General features: G+C 41.6%; 1 protein-coding gene across 1 annotated transcript in view; it reads right to left on the bottom strand.

Annotated features, from left to right (window-relative positions):
- The window catches only part of ARHGEF26 (Rho guanine nucleotide exchange factor 26), a 148176-nt gene that overhangs the window by 67067 nt on the left and 66493 nt on the right, over window positions 1-14616 (bottom strand). The window contains exon 6 of the mRNA XM_024769139.1: window positions 1981-2133. Within this exon, the coding sequence (XP_024624907.1) occupies window positions 1981-2133 (153 nt within the window). The remainder of the gene's footprint in view (window positions 1-1980; window positions 2134-14616) is intronic.

Below are 14616 nucleotides of genomic sequence, written 5' to 3'. Positions count from 1 at the left end.
GACTAGGATGCACCCTGGGCATTGTTTGTTGGTTCTCAGGTTCCAAAGGGCAACTGAAGTTGAAAGTCACAGCCTTAAATGTAAATTTACATCAACTGCAACAAAGTTTCTGAAAACACAGCTACTAATTTCCATGTGAAAGCTCCAATGATGGTATCATTGAGCAAATTTAAATAAAACCTTTATTTCTCAAGAATTACATAAAGTACAGCAGTATCTATTCACATTTTTTGAAATCCTGCAAAACAAAGTGAAATTTAGCTCTAATTCCAGACTTTGTTTTCACACATGTAACTTGGATTTTCCAACAGTTACAGAGTAACCTTTATATCAGCAGTTCCCATGGGGGATGGAGGGGAATTTAGGGAAAGTAAGGGTTGTGATTCTCCATCCCCCACCCCTGCAAGGGATGTCAGGCAATGTCTGGAGGTATTTTTGTTTATCACCACTGGGGTGTGGTGGTGCTATCAGCATCTTGTGGGCAGGGGCCAGGGAGGCTGCTAAACATGCTACAATGTATAGGGCAGTTTCCACAACAAAGACTAATCTAGGACAAAATGTCAGTAGTGCCTACAAACCCTGCTTTGTACTAATAGCCTCCTTTGAGGTTGGCAGCTGTGGGTTTTCCACCCTGCCTGGAGGAGATTTTAATGAGAATGTGGAGGGGGAAGGGGCATAATCAGCCTTTCTCACCAACTTGGGGGTTGTTTCTCTAAGCAGCCATGAGGTGATCATGACCACAGGGTCTCACACATTGCATAGAAACTGACCTGGGTTCCATGCTGCCATCATAAATGCCACAATGCACAGGACGGGAGGAGAATGATTGACAGCCAGTCAGCCCTCAAACTGAGTTTACAGCAATGTACAATTGCACTGTCAAATAGATAGCCCCTTGTGATAAACAAGCCCCCGACCCCGGCAAGAAAGCAATATAGACATTACTGAACCATTGCTGACTCTTTTAAGGATAGAGATAGCATATACATCACAAAATGCTCAGTAACCTAAACGGACAAAGGGAAAAAGTATGGGGGGAAATTTAAAGTTTAACTCTTTTTTGTTTCATAGTTAAAGCCTTTAAGAACTTTTTTTAAAAACTGCCTTCCTTCGGACCTTCCCCTGCTCTCCTTAACCCCTAACTACTCGGAGGGGGAAAATCAACAATTCCTATAAACAACTGAATACAGAGTTGTCATTTGAATGGAGGAAGATTAGGATACTTGAGAAAGCTCTGGCTCCTAGGCACTAGTTCAACCTACTCAAAAACTCTATCTTGGCCTCAGGCTACTTAATGGTCAAATAACAGCTTAGAGAACAATCTTCTCACCATTTAGAATGATGATCACTGATCACCAACCCTCCTACCCCCCAACCCCGTGTCTTGCAGCAATTAAAAAAAGAAAGAAAGAAAGAAGGAAAACAGCAACAAACTACAATTTCATAATTGCTTTAGAGACAAAATTCTCTACAAACGGGATTTTTTTTAAATCAAATGCCCTCACCCTAAAAGCAATCCTCTTAATCATTTCTCTCTGGGGCTTCCCTGGTGGCGCAGTGGTTGGGAGTCTGCCTGCTAGTGCAGGGGACATGGGTTCGAGCCCTAGTCTGGGAGGATCCCACATGCCGCGGAGCAACTGGGCCCGTGAGCCACAACTACTGAGCCTGCGTGCCTGGAGCCTGTGCTCCTCAACAAGAGAGGCCGCGACAGTGAGAGGCCCGCGCACGGCGATGAAGAGTGGCCCCCGCTCGCCGCAACTAGAGAAAGCCCTCGCACAGAAACGAAGACCCAACACAGAAAAAATGGATAAATAAATTAATAAAAAACTCCTAGCCCCAACATCAAAAAAAAAAATTTCTCTCTGGAAAATAGATCATCAGGAGGCATTTCTAAATATAATTTAAGAGATCCATTAATTTCGATCTATGTGACCTAATTAAAATGAGATAATTAAAATTGTAACATTCAATATTGCTTACAACAATTTTTGTAGTGTCCGCTGTTGGTAGACTTCATTTGTGCAGTATTTCACATATGGGTCAAATGTGGATGCTGTGTGTTTTTCCACAATGTCACTTATGTCATCTATGAAAATATTATTCTGATGTCTCGCTTCCAACTCTGTAAAGAATCTGGAAAAAAAACCAAAGAAAATCATTTACACTTTCTTCTGTGTGCTTTAATAGACAACAGATCATCCTCATGTAATACTATTATACGTACAGGATTTGAAAATATCAACAGTACACGGTACCAAAAAATACAAGAAAAAAACTATAAAAGAGTCTAAATTTAAATCTATCACATAAAGACCTTATTACTTCGTATGGTTGGCTTAAAACATTAATAATCCAGGGCATTTCTGTGCTTTCAGGTATATTTTAGAATGTACAGATTTCACTATTTTTCAAGAATTCCACAGATACTAGGAGGGGGACAGGGTTCATGCTTACATATTTTACTGTATTGAAAAGCATATGAGCAAAACACCTAAGTTAGTTTCTAAAAATAGGTGTGAAACAAACCTAGTTCTGTGTCCTTTCAAAATAAAAATAATCATATTTAAATCTAATATATGACATATAAATGACTTCATATATGACTGAAGATTGCGATTTAGAGTTGCCAGTGTGTGTGTTGTGTGTACTTGCACACACACGTATTGTGTCTAGTCGTTAAAATTAAATTTCAGATAAACAATGAATAATTTTTTAATACAACCATGTGCAAATATTGCATAGGACATCTTGGATGTCTTGTATTTTTTTCTGGCAACCTTAGATTGCATCCAATTTTAACAGAACATCAACTCAGATATTTGAAACAGAGTATTCTTGCTGAAAATGTGGACCAGTGACCAGCAACATTGGTATCATCTAACAGCTCATCAAAAATGACAGCCCACCAGAAATGCAGAATCTCGCCACCTACCTCCCCCAATCTGAACCTGCATTTTATCAAGATCGCCCGATGATGTGAAGAATGCACACTGAAAACTGGGATCTTCCCTAGAGCACACTTACTGAGCAAGTTCAGAGCGGCAGGAAAATCTTGATAGAAATAACTATCACACAGGACTAGAGCATTTTCTTTAAAAGTGTGATGAAGGTGAAACCAACAATAATGTCTAATGTTGACTTCTGGAATAGTAGTACAAGGGAAGGTTAGTTTTCCATAAGCCCTTTACCATTTAGCATATCATTTCTCCTTACCAGTTTTCTGGGTGGACTCCATAATATAAAATTCAAGGCACACAGTGAATGAGACTCCAGAGATTTATATGAGATGATTAATAGTAAACACAGGCTAACATTTTCTCCCATTTATATCTCACTTCTTTTCAAAGAAGATCCTGGCACTCAAGTAAAAGAATTAAGAGGTCTTATTTTTATAAATGTACATTAAACTCATTTTAATGTAAATTGTATTAGCTTGTCATCATTATCTATTCTATTTTTAAAAGTCTCCATAGGAGCTTAAAAGACAAAGAAATGCATTTTAACTCCCTAGAAGAATAAATCTATTTATATTCTGGGTAAACACCTACATTTTAATTGCCTTTAAAAGGGACTTAGGGAAAATAATCAATATGGTTCCCATCTACATGGCCTCACCATCCAAGCCCCTTGTTTAAAACAGCAAGAGGGGCTTCCCTGGTGGCGCAGTGGTTGAGGGTCCGCCTGCCGATGCAGGGGACACGGGTTCGTGCCCCGGTCCGGGAAGATCCCACATGTCGCGGAGCGGCTGGGCCCGTGAGCCATGGCTACTGAGCCTGCGCGTCCGGAGCCTGTGCTCCGCAACGGGAGAGGCCACAACAGTGAGAGGCCCGCGTACCGCCAAAAAAAAAAAAACACACTTTGCTGGACTATTTGGCTTTCCTCCCAATGGGATCAGGGTTCATACACACAGTTCCTAGACAGCAGGTCAGAAAAACACATCTACGTTTCAAAACTCAGTCAGTGACTTCATGTCACTTTGTCACTATGAGTTTATTAAGATTCAAATAAAATGTCAAACCCTCTCCAAAAAGTTTCAGAATTTCAAAAACATCCAACTTCAAACCCTATACAAACAAAAACCATGTTTCTTAAAGAATATTTTCTATCTAGACTGGTCCTTGACTTCAAGAAATGTGTGATTTATTAAGAAGGTAAGAATGATAAACATAAATGATATAGGAAGAAAAAAAATGCTTGTATATAACTAACTACATGTTGGAACATATATGCATAAGGGTGCTGGTGGCAGTAACTTTTTAAAAATTATATGAACTATATATTTTTCATTCTGGTAAAATATACATTTTAACCATTTTCAATGGCTTTAATTACATTCACAATATTGTGTAACCATCATCACTATTTCCAAAATACTTTCCTCACCCCAATCAGAAATGCTGTACCCATTAAGCAACAATCCCCCATTTCCCCCTCTCCCCAGCCCCTGACAACCTCTGATCTACTTTCTATCTCTATGAATCTGCCTATTCTAGATATTTCTGGAATCATACAATATTTGTACTTTTTGTCTGGCTTATTTCACTTAGCATAATGTTTCCTAGGTTCATTCATGTTAAGGGATATACCAGAACTTTTCCCTCTTTATGACTGAATAATATTCCATTGTAGGTACATACCATAATTTGTTTATCTGTTCATCTGTTGAGGAACACTTGGGTTGTCTCCACCTTCTGGATATTGTGAATAATGCTTCTGTTAACATTCCCATACAAGTATCTGTTTGAGTCACTGTTTTCAAATCTTTGGGATATATATCCACAGGTGGATTTTCAAGCTCTCTGACTCTGCCACTAATAGTATATATCAAGAAATGATAGTATAAAACCAAGAACCAATACAGAATAAGCTGAGCTACATGCCAAGGAAAGATTATTTCCTTAAGTGAAGGTGGAGTAAGAAACGATCCTTTACCTCCTGACACTCAGAGTTGAGTGGCCCATGGGAGGCATGGAACCAATTAACTGCGATATAGGACTTATTAACAGAAACATACAGTGAAAAGCGGAAGGGCAGGGAGTGAGGTGAGGAAAGGTGTGAGGAGTCATCAGGGATGAGGATGGCAATACGGGGAGAAGGGGGGCAGAGCACTGCAGGCAGGGACACAACGTGGGCACAGGCGTGAATCTCGTTGGGAAAACTGTGGGGTTCAGCGAGGCGAGGTGTCGACCACAGGAGGAACAGGGGCAGAGAACGAGGGCTGCAAAGCAAGCGGGTCAGAGCTAGACTATAAAGGTTTCACTGTCTACTGAGGAACTTGGACTTAATCTATGCTATGGATAAGGAGAACCTGCTGGATGGAGATGCTGAAGCCATCCAATCAGACAGAGAAAATTGAGACAGAAGTGGGGAGAAACAGACCATAAGCAGGCCAGTGAGATGCTAATCTGGGCAAGTGAAAATAAAGCCTTGGCAGTGGGAAATCAAAAAGGGAGAACACATTAGGGTAATAATTTGGTGGGAAAGTTAATAGAATAGAGAAACTCATTAGATGGAAAAGTCAAGGAAGACATTGTGGTTTCTAGTCAGTTTCTAGCTGGGCATCAAGGTGGGTCATGAAACTATTCAGGTAGACAGGGACTTAGGAGGAAGGGGGAGAAGCGAGAAGAAAAGAGCTTAACTTTCCCTGAAAATATACATGTGTGAGAATTCAGAGCCACAGGAATTCTAGGTATTATGTAATCAGGACAAGTTCGTTTTTAGCTGGTTTTCATATAAATGCAAAATATTTGTAATTTCTTTTAGCTCCAAGTGTCGTTTAAGAAACTGTTCAAAAAAAATTGAAAAAATAAGAAACCATTCATAAGGTCATTATCATGTAAATCTAGGAAATAAATATCTTAGTGGCAAAGATCTCTTCCAATTTCTTGTCTTCAGCTAACTGTTACAGTCTGAGGAATGCAACTACATGACCAAAAACAACAGCAACTTGGCTTTTCCCAATGAAAAGGAAAATTCATTTATCACTCTAGAAGGTTTGCCAAAGTACAAGATTAAAAACAAAATACTAATGAAATATCTATGCTACTTATTTTAACATAATATAAACGAAGCCACCCATCTTTTATTTAGACACTGGCACAATTAAAACATAATTCAAAGCTTTCTATGTTAAATTATATTGGTTATTTTTGGCAAATTTGCATATTTTACTAAGTGAGCTGAGCTACAAACAGGCCAAGAAAGTATTATTAAAGAATGAGGTATTATTTCAATAACCAAGAAAGCCGGAGAGCCAAATGAAGCAAAGAGAAAAGCATTCTGGTTCCCTAGATGAAACTTGAATGAGTCTGTGAAGCAATCTGGTTTACTTAAAGGATAACTTTTTAATGGAAATCTACTTCAGCCCAGTGAATTTTTTTTTCTGGCACAATACCTTCATTATTTCCTCTTTGTAGCATTACCAAAATGATCGTGTTTTACAACCAATCATGTTACACAACTTTTCTTTTTTTTTTTCCCACCAAAATTCTAATGTCATCATCGCTAACGTCTAGATTTTGAGAAACCTCTGATGAGCCAGGAAAGGCTTCCTGGAAGCACTGCCTCTTAACCAGAAACCCAGGTTAGCCCTGTCTGACTGCTGACTCACCATCACCAGCATCCAGTGGCTCTGAATTCTCACAGATGCATCTTTTCAGCTGTCTATTTGACACGTCCAAAGGAAAATTAAACTGCTTGCTTCTTCTCCCTCCACCTAATCACATCCATACTTCACATGAGCACTGCAAATGACTGCAGCCTGCCCGGGTGAGCTCCTTGGCTATGCAGAGAAAGGTCAGACCACCAAGAAACACAAGGGCAGCCTCCCAGGAGGTGGGGACTTCAAGATGAGAACTACACGGCCATGTTTGAGGAGCTTGCTCAAGGCCTGTAACCTCTCCTCTAATATTTCCTAGAGCTGCAGGGACCAGATACTCCTTAGGCTTTTTGTGGTTGCTTTATCAAGTGATGGTCTTAAATGTGGCACTTCATTTTCAGGGAAAAAACAAAGTCAACAGTGATGTAGCCGCTTCTGATACACTCAGCACATAGACTTTTGTGAGCATCACTTTCTCCCTTCCGTAGTAGGCCGAAAAGACCTACAAATTGAGGCTAAATGTCCCCATACCATTACTAACAGTCTTCTTAAAATTCATCTGGTCATGTCATTGGCATGTCAGGGATGAGCATTCCTGAGAGCTCTTGAAGACGGTACAGTAAATCCGCCCAACTACAAAAGAGATTAAAACTTATTTAATGCAGACAACAAATCTGGTTTCATCAGTCAGCCAACAAAATTTCTTCCCATGTGCCTAGCACAGGATGACATGCTTCGGTGGATGTCAAGGAGCAAACAGTTGATAAATGAGACCGCCAGTCACTGTGCCAAGCCCAGGGCTTCTCATGCACTGCCTCATCTAATTTAATCCTCAAGCCGACTTTATGAGACGGCCAATAAACCCATAAGAAAACCAAGGCTAAGAGTACTTAAGTCAAAACTTGAAACAACTGGGCCTCAGTTTGAACCGAGAGCCAGAGGCTTTCTGAGTCCAGAGCCTTGAACTACTACACCTACTGTAGCCTCTGCTCGCAGGTGCCCACTGCTGTTACTACTGGCCAGCCCTCAACCTAGACATCCAGAAAAAAGGCTAACAGCTGGAACTGAAGAAATATATTACTTTCCAAAAAGACCAACTGTTTAACTATCTCAGCAAATAATTTACACACATCAACACAGCAAAGACTTTCACAGTAGATTTATCCTATGGCAAGATATGCAAGACAGCAGAATAGCTGACAGCCTCCCTAGGTGCAGCCTCCAGGAGGGTGGCGGCCAGCAATGTATTCTGATCCCCAGCCACACAGCATGAACAAATACTGTTTTATGGGTGCCAGGTGAAACCCTCTGGGAGTCATCATCTTAGCCCTCCCTGTTCCCTGCTGCCTCCCCTTTGTCCTACTCATCCTTCAAGTCTCAGATTAAAGTTCGCCTCTTCCAGGAAGCCTTCCCTGACCCTTCTGGGCTGGGTTAGGCACCCTTATTTTATGTCCTAATAAACCTCTGTGCTTTTCCTTTGGTGTACCTACTATGATCATAATTAATTATATTATGATTTTGTTTACCTCTGTCTCTCTTAGCAAGGGCTAGAGGACAGAGGTCATGTCTGTTTCGTTCAACACTCTATGCTCGGGACCTGGCCATAGCACCTGGAATACAAAAGACAGCCAAATATTTGATGCGTGAATACATCGAATTTGTGTTCTAAACAAATTAAAGAAAATTATGAAGATGGAACCCGTTCAAGGAATTTTGTTCTGTTGCTATTTTACCAAGAATGTAACCCCTGCAAAGAAGTCAGGCTCTACCTTGCTCTACTCACTGGTAAATCAAATCAGTATATATTTACTGACCACAAACGGAATTCCCAGAGCTATTCGAGGCACAGTGAAGGTCACCAATGAAGACAATGAACTCCCAGCACAAGCTTTTACAATCCTGTCCAGTAGGGTCACTAAAATGAGACCCAGTTCAGCCCACGCTTCTTCAATGCCAGCTGCACTTACTGAAAACCCTACCAGACCGGCCCCTCCCTCACCTGATTCAGGGAGGATTCCAGGCCACTAAGAAGCTCAGCACTGAGCGCTCTAGCTGGAGAAGCACAGAAAGCAGGGCTCTGGTTATAATCAGCGCTGTCCTGTGCCTTTCTCGGAATGGCATCCTTTCAAGGTACTTTTCCTTCATTAATATCCATCTGCCTAAAGCAAACTCAGGTCATTCCCCGATACCTTCCTCACTTGAATGAGCTGTCAGTCTAAGTGGCTGCAGTATCCCACCAGAGAGGGTCATATTCACTTATGCTGGAGACATGTAACATACCAGGCAGGTTTCACATGTCTAAATGGCTATTATATAATAAAATATCTTCACTAAACAAAGAAATATTCCAGATAAGTGGCAGCAAACTATGTGCTGCTGGAAATACTTTCCTAACAGAGCAACAACAGAACATTCTGTTCTCTACCAAAATGAAATTCTATTCTGCTGTGGATAAGTGAGATTTGGGGCTTATTTGTTTGGGTTTGTTGGATTTTTGTTTGTTTTGGGGGGGGGGGTTGCTTTGCTTTGTTTTGTTTGTTTCAGTGGTCACGTTGACACTAAAGCATCAATTTCTTTTAATACATTAGGTCAGGAAGAGCAAACGCATGGCAAGAGTAACTCCACTAAGCCACGGCAGGCATCACTGACGATGGTGCTTTGCCCACACGCAGAAGCTGTACTCCGGGCAGCCATCATCAATCAATCAAAATCAGTGATGAACAAGATGAAGCTCATCTATGAATCCTTCACCAGACTCACACTGATAGGAAATCTGTTAATTCAACAGAAATACAGGGCTGTTGCTTCTCAATGAGAAGACCCTACATCCTGATCTGGTAAAGGTCTCACAGGGTTTCCTCCCCAGCACACTGTACATCTTCTCCCATTCCATTTTAGTGTTCTCTGAAATTTTCTCTCTGGGTTGATAATAAAGGGATAAGTGTTGAATTAAAAATGGGAATGTGAGAAGAAATGTTCTCAACAAAAATGTTCTGGTAGCCCTCATTCCCATCCTGAGAGCTACTGTTTGACCCTTAAAATCTCTAGGATGGTTTTTGTTAAAAGATTCTCATCATCCTGTCAAAACCTTTAAAATCGGGCTTCCCTGGTGGCACAGTGGTTGAGAATCTGCCTGCTAATGCAGGGGACACGGGTTCGAGCCCTGGTCCGGGAGGATCCCACATGCCACGGAGCAACTGGGCCCGTGAGCTACAACTACTGAGCCTGCGCGTCTGGAGCCTGTGCTCCGCAACAAGAGAGGCCGTGACAGTGAGAGGCCCGCGCACCGCGATGAAGAGTGGCCCCCGCTCGCCACAACTAGAGAAAGCCCTCGCACAGAAACGAAGACCCAGCACAGCCAAAAATAAATAAAATAAAAAATAAATAAATAAGAAGACCCCAAGATCACTATTAAAAAAAAAAAAAAACCTTTAAAATCAACCTGGACATATGGCAGAAAGGACAGGACTGGGGTGAAGAGATAAACAAAGGGTTTTCTTACCCTTAATACCACACGACACAGAGCCTGCTAGGTTTAAATACAGCTCCCCACAGACACTTTCAGTTCAGGGCACCCAGCAAATCCCAAAGAAGAAAGGTGGAGCTGGGGGCCGGGGAAGGGAGGGGCATGGAGAGAATACAGAACCAAGTGTCCTGGAGACTCCCTTGCATCGGTTAAGGCTCCCGTTTGCTTAGTCCTTCCTCTCAGGGATCATGTATGTGCTACAGGGAACAGAAACAGGAGCACACAAATATAGAAAAACAGTATGTTTAAAGTTGTTGAAATTTTAATATCATTAGACCAAGTTTTTGCTTAAAAATGAGAATTTCAAGTACTTATCATATGAATCTACTTCACAGAAGCTGGAGGAAAAGGGTCTTGTTCCCATGGTAACCTTCTGCACACCTGATTCTTTTGTTTCAGCATTACTCATGCACTCATCCACATTTCAATTTCTCCCAGAAATGAAGATAACACTCTAATGAATGAATGACAGGAAGCCTGGGCCAGCACTCTTATCAAAACGTCCTGAGAAGAGAAGAAAGCTTGTGTATGCATGGGCCTGGGATGCTCTGAGTTATTACAGAGAGTTTTGCAGTTTTTAATTATGTTTTTTAAAAATTTGAGCACAACTATACATTTCCATCTAAAAGAAAATCACACCCCCACTCCCGATTTTATATATGACTGTGAAGACTGAGACCGAGTATGCCTGGTTCATCACTGGATTTCCAGGACCTAATAAAGAATGAGGACTCTATAAACGTGCTGACTGAATCAATATCACGTACCTATTATTCCTCCTTGCCCCACTGTTAAAGTACTGTCTTCCAAGGAGAGGAACAGTGATAATATAAAACATGGATCTTCCAGGCATGAGTTAACTTCAGGCATGAGTTAAATTATCAGGGTCCTCACAAGGTGGGTGAGCTGGGGTGATACTGCTTGGCAAGTATATGGCAGGTGGGTGTTTATGCTCCTGACACAGCATCCAAGACACAGGGCTGTAACCTCAAGAACAGTTTTGCTAATCCACTGCCTAGCCAAAATTCTTTGAAAACTCCAAACCTAGAAAAGATTTATGGCTTTCTGAGGAACTGTTTCCTTTTATTAGATGACAGTTACATAACCAATTCTGTGACCCTTTCCTCTTTGCTGCCTGGAAGGGTGTTGCTGTGTTTAACCCTCACTCGTAGTAGCTCTAGCAGGAGAGCTGGCTGGCAATGCTGACTCCCTTCGTCCTTGCCTTGTCTCCTATCTCCCACTCAAACAGATGCACTGCACACATGTCACTTAGTGCAAGTAGACTTGAGCCTTTGGTGGAAGCAGTTGGAGGATAAATTATCAATTACAAACAAACCAACCCAGAAAACGTGGATTCTTGGTTGCTGCTTGGAAACAGCACTGAGAATGAATTTATAGAGCGTTGGAACAAAGTCAAATAAAACAATGACATCTTGTCGTGCTGAAGCCCCCTTTCCTATTATGAATTGGTCATTCTGGAATCAAATCAGCACAGGGAAGAACATGTTTGCCTTCAGGCACTATTTCCAGATCCTTTTTAGGTGGCACCCTTGGTATTTCAAGTCAGAATTCAATCCACAAGGAAGAGTAACATTTAAAATCAGCCCCAAATCTTTGCATGTTGGTTTTTCTTTATTAAATATGCCCCCAAAAGTTGTCTTCCTAAAAGGAGGAAATGCTTCCTACGGCCCCCATCAGCTTCATCAAGAAGAAAAATGAATCAGGACACAGAATTTTGAAAAACTCTAGAGGTTGGTTTCCTAAACCATAATCTCCTAAAACAAAGGATGCTTGTCTGCACGGGGTGGGGGGTGGGGGGCGCAAATTCCATGTCTTCGCTGACATGTTTCAAACCTGCTCCAGTTTATCAGCAGCTGGCTCCAGTCTGCCCCTCTTCACACAACCCTCTCCTTCACCTTTCATCAAGGATTTTTAAAATACTTTCTTTTTAGATGGTTATTAGCACAGGTTGGCAAAGTAGCCAAAGAATAGGATCTATGGGGTAAACAAGTTCTTATCCTGGTCTTAAGTGGATTTGGGATAACAATAAATTTGTTTCTTCATTTATGAAAACGAAAGGAACCGAGCAGAGAAGACTGGGTCAGCCATCAGTCCTGCCACATGCAGTAATCAGCTCAAGAAAGACCACTGGCAACACGGGAAAGCCGGAAACATGCTGGGAAGAGGGGAACAGATCCTACAGGCCAATGGTAAGGGGGCATGAAGGCATGAAAAGGGAGAACATGCAATTATTAAACCTCCAAATCACCTCGTCAATATCAAAGACCAGGCTTTCCACTTTCCTTCTCTCAACCTTTATGCTTTCCTCCAACATTAGCTATATGTGACCTCTTATCTCACGAGTAAACTCTATTAGATAATAATATCTGTAAGTAAATACACTTCCAGCTAAAGTCCATTTTGCACTGTACCTACTACAGCAAGGCTATCCTGCACCATTACATCACACTGCTGGAAGATGTATACAGGATATTGGCTAAGAGTGCAGGTTCTGGAGCCAGATGGCCTGGGTTCAAATCCCGACCCCCTCTCCTGCTAGCCATGTACCCTTAGGCTACTTAACGTTTCCACGCCCTATTTCCTCATTTATAAAGTGGGAACAATAATGGTATGACTTCATGTGGTTCTCATGACTAAATGAATTTAAAAATGTTAAGTAGTTAGAACATGGTCTGGCACCTGGTACATGCTCATCAACATTAATTATTACTTAAGGTACAAAAGAATGCCTTTCCCTCCTGTGTGAATTTATACAATCCACATGTCTTTTAAATAAAGCCAGTTGGATTCCTTTTCTTTTTTAAATTTAATTTTATTTATTTATTTTTTTATACAGCAGGTTCTTAAGGAGAGTTGGCTTTCTTGCTTTTGCAGTCCACTCTGTTCAAGGACAGCAAGTCTAGCTCCTATATTTCCATCAGTTAAGTCTGGGTGGGCAGGTGTAATACCATCCCGCCATATACTGAATTGTTCAAAGTCACAGGTATGCACTTCCTCATCAACTTCTTAAGAACTGTAATAGGCACTTATCAATGACAAAATTAGAGGAGGATTAGCTCAGTCCTTTATAGGGTCTATGTGTTGGTACCTCCTTGGTGAGTGGGAAAGCAACAGACCAAAGCAAACTGACAATATGCTGTCGAGAAGTGGTGGAACATACATAAACACTGTTCTTAGCCTTGGCCTCCTAGTCATTGTGAGGAAGAAGTCCTGTCAATTAAGAGGCTTTAAGCCAGGCAAGGCCCAGACACACTTGGCAAAAACACAAAGGGCACCATGTTTATTTTTAGAGTCTCCTTTGGTAGGCTAAGTAATGGCCTCCAAAAATGTCCACGTCCTGTGAATATGCTACCTTCCGTGGTCAAAGGGACCCTGCAGATGTGATGAAGGATCTTGAGATTGGGAAGGCATCCTGGATTATCCAGGTGGGTTCAATGTAATCACAAGGGTCAGAGGCAGGAAGGTCAGAATCAGAGAGAAGATTTAAGGATGCAAAGCAGAAATCAGAGAGGAAAGAAGGCATGATGCAGTTGGCCTTGGAGATGCAAGAAATGGTCAAAAGCCAAGGGATGCAGGTGACGTCTGGAAGCTAGAAAAGGCTCAGTAACAAATCTTCCCCTAGAGCCTCCAGGAGGAACCAGCCCTAATGACACCTTGACATTAGCCCAGTGAAACTGACTTCAGACTGCTGACCTTCAGAATCACAAGAGAAAAAAATCTGTATTGTTTTAAATCACTTAGCCTGGAGTAGTTTGTGACAGCAACAATAGGAAACTAATACATCCCCTTAATCTGTTTTAAACCTCTCCCTCTTCTAACCTCCTGTTCCCTCTCCAGTATCCAACATCCACTGTCTGCGTTAAGGCGTCCTGATTCTTATGGGCCCAGCTTTAGAGCTTCATCAAGTCTAGAAAGCTGGAGGTTCCAGACCCAGCTCTCTCCCCTACTCATTCATTCAGTGACTACTTACGTAACACCTACTATGTACCAGGCTCTGTTCTAGGCACACAGAACACACAGCCCGAGGCAATTACAACAAAAATCCCTGCCTTCGTAGCACTTATAATCTAGTTCGTAGGGAGGTGAACCCCTCCTTATTCAGCTCCCTTGGGGCCCTGCTGGAAGCTGGCACAAATAGCTATTAACACCACTGATGAAAAACAGAACAAAACACTTTCTCTTTTAAGTCCTCCAAAAGACACTCTAAAAAGGCAAGAGATTTTCACATTAGGTGACCAGCAGGAAGGAGAAGAGGGGGGTGGGGGCAGGAGTGGTACATACGAAGGAACATGGGCGGGGAGGGAGACACAAGAGAGAGGGGATATGGGGACATATGTACATATAGCTGATTCGCTTTGTTACACAGCAGAAACTAACACACCATTGTAAAGCAATTATACTCCAATAAAGATGTTTAAAAAAAAAAAAGAAACAAAGAAAGATAGGAACTAGCAGGTTATGCCCAGGGAAT

This window comes from Neophocaena asiaeorientalis, unplaced genomic scaffold, assembly GCF_003031525.2.
Source record: "Neophocaena asiaeorientalis asiaeorientalis breed wild unplaced genomic scaffold, Neophocaena_asiaeorientalis_V1.1 scaffold118, whole genome shotgun sequence".
NCBI classification, from domain to species: domain Eukaryota; kingdom Metazoa; phylum Chordata; class Mammalia; order Artiodactyla; family Phocoenidae; genus Neophocaena; species Neophocaena asiaeorientalis.
This window is presented reverse-complemented; position numbering and strand designations above follow the sequence as displayed.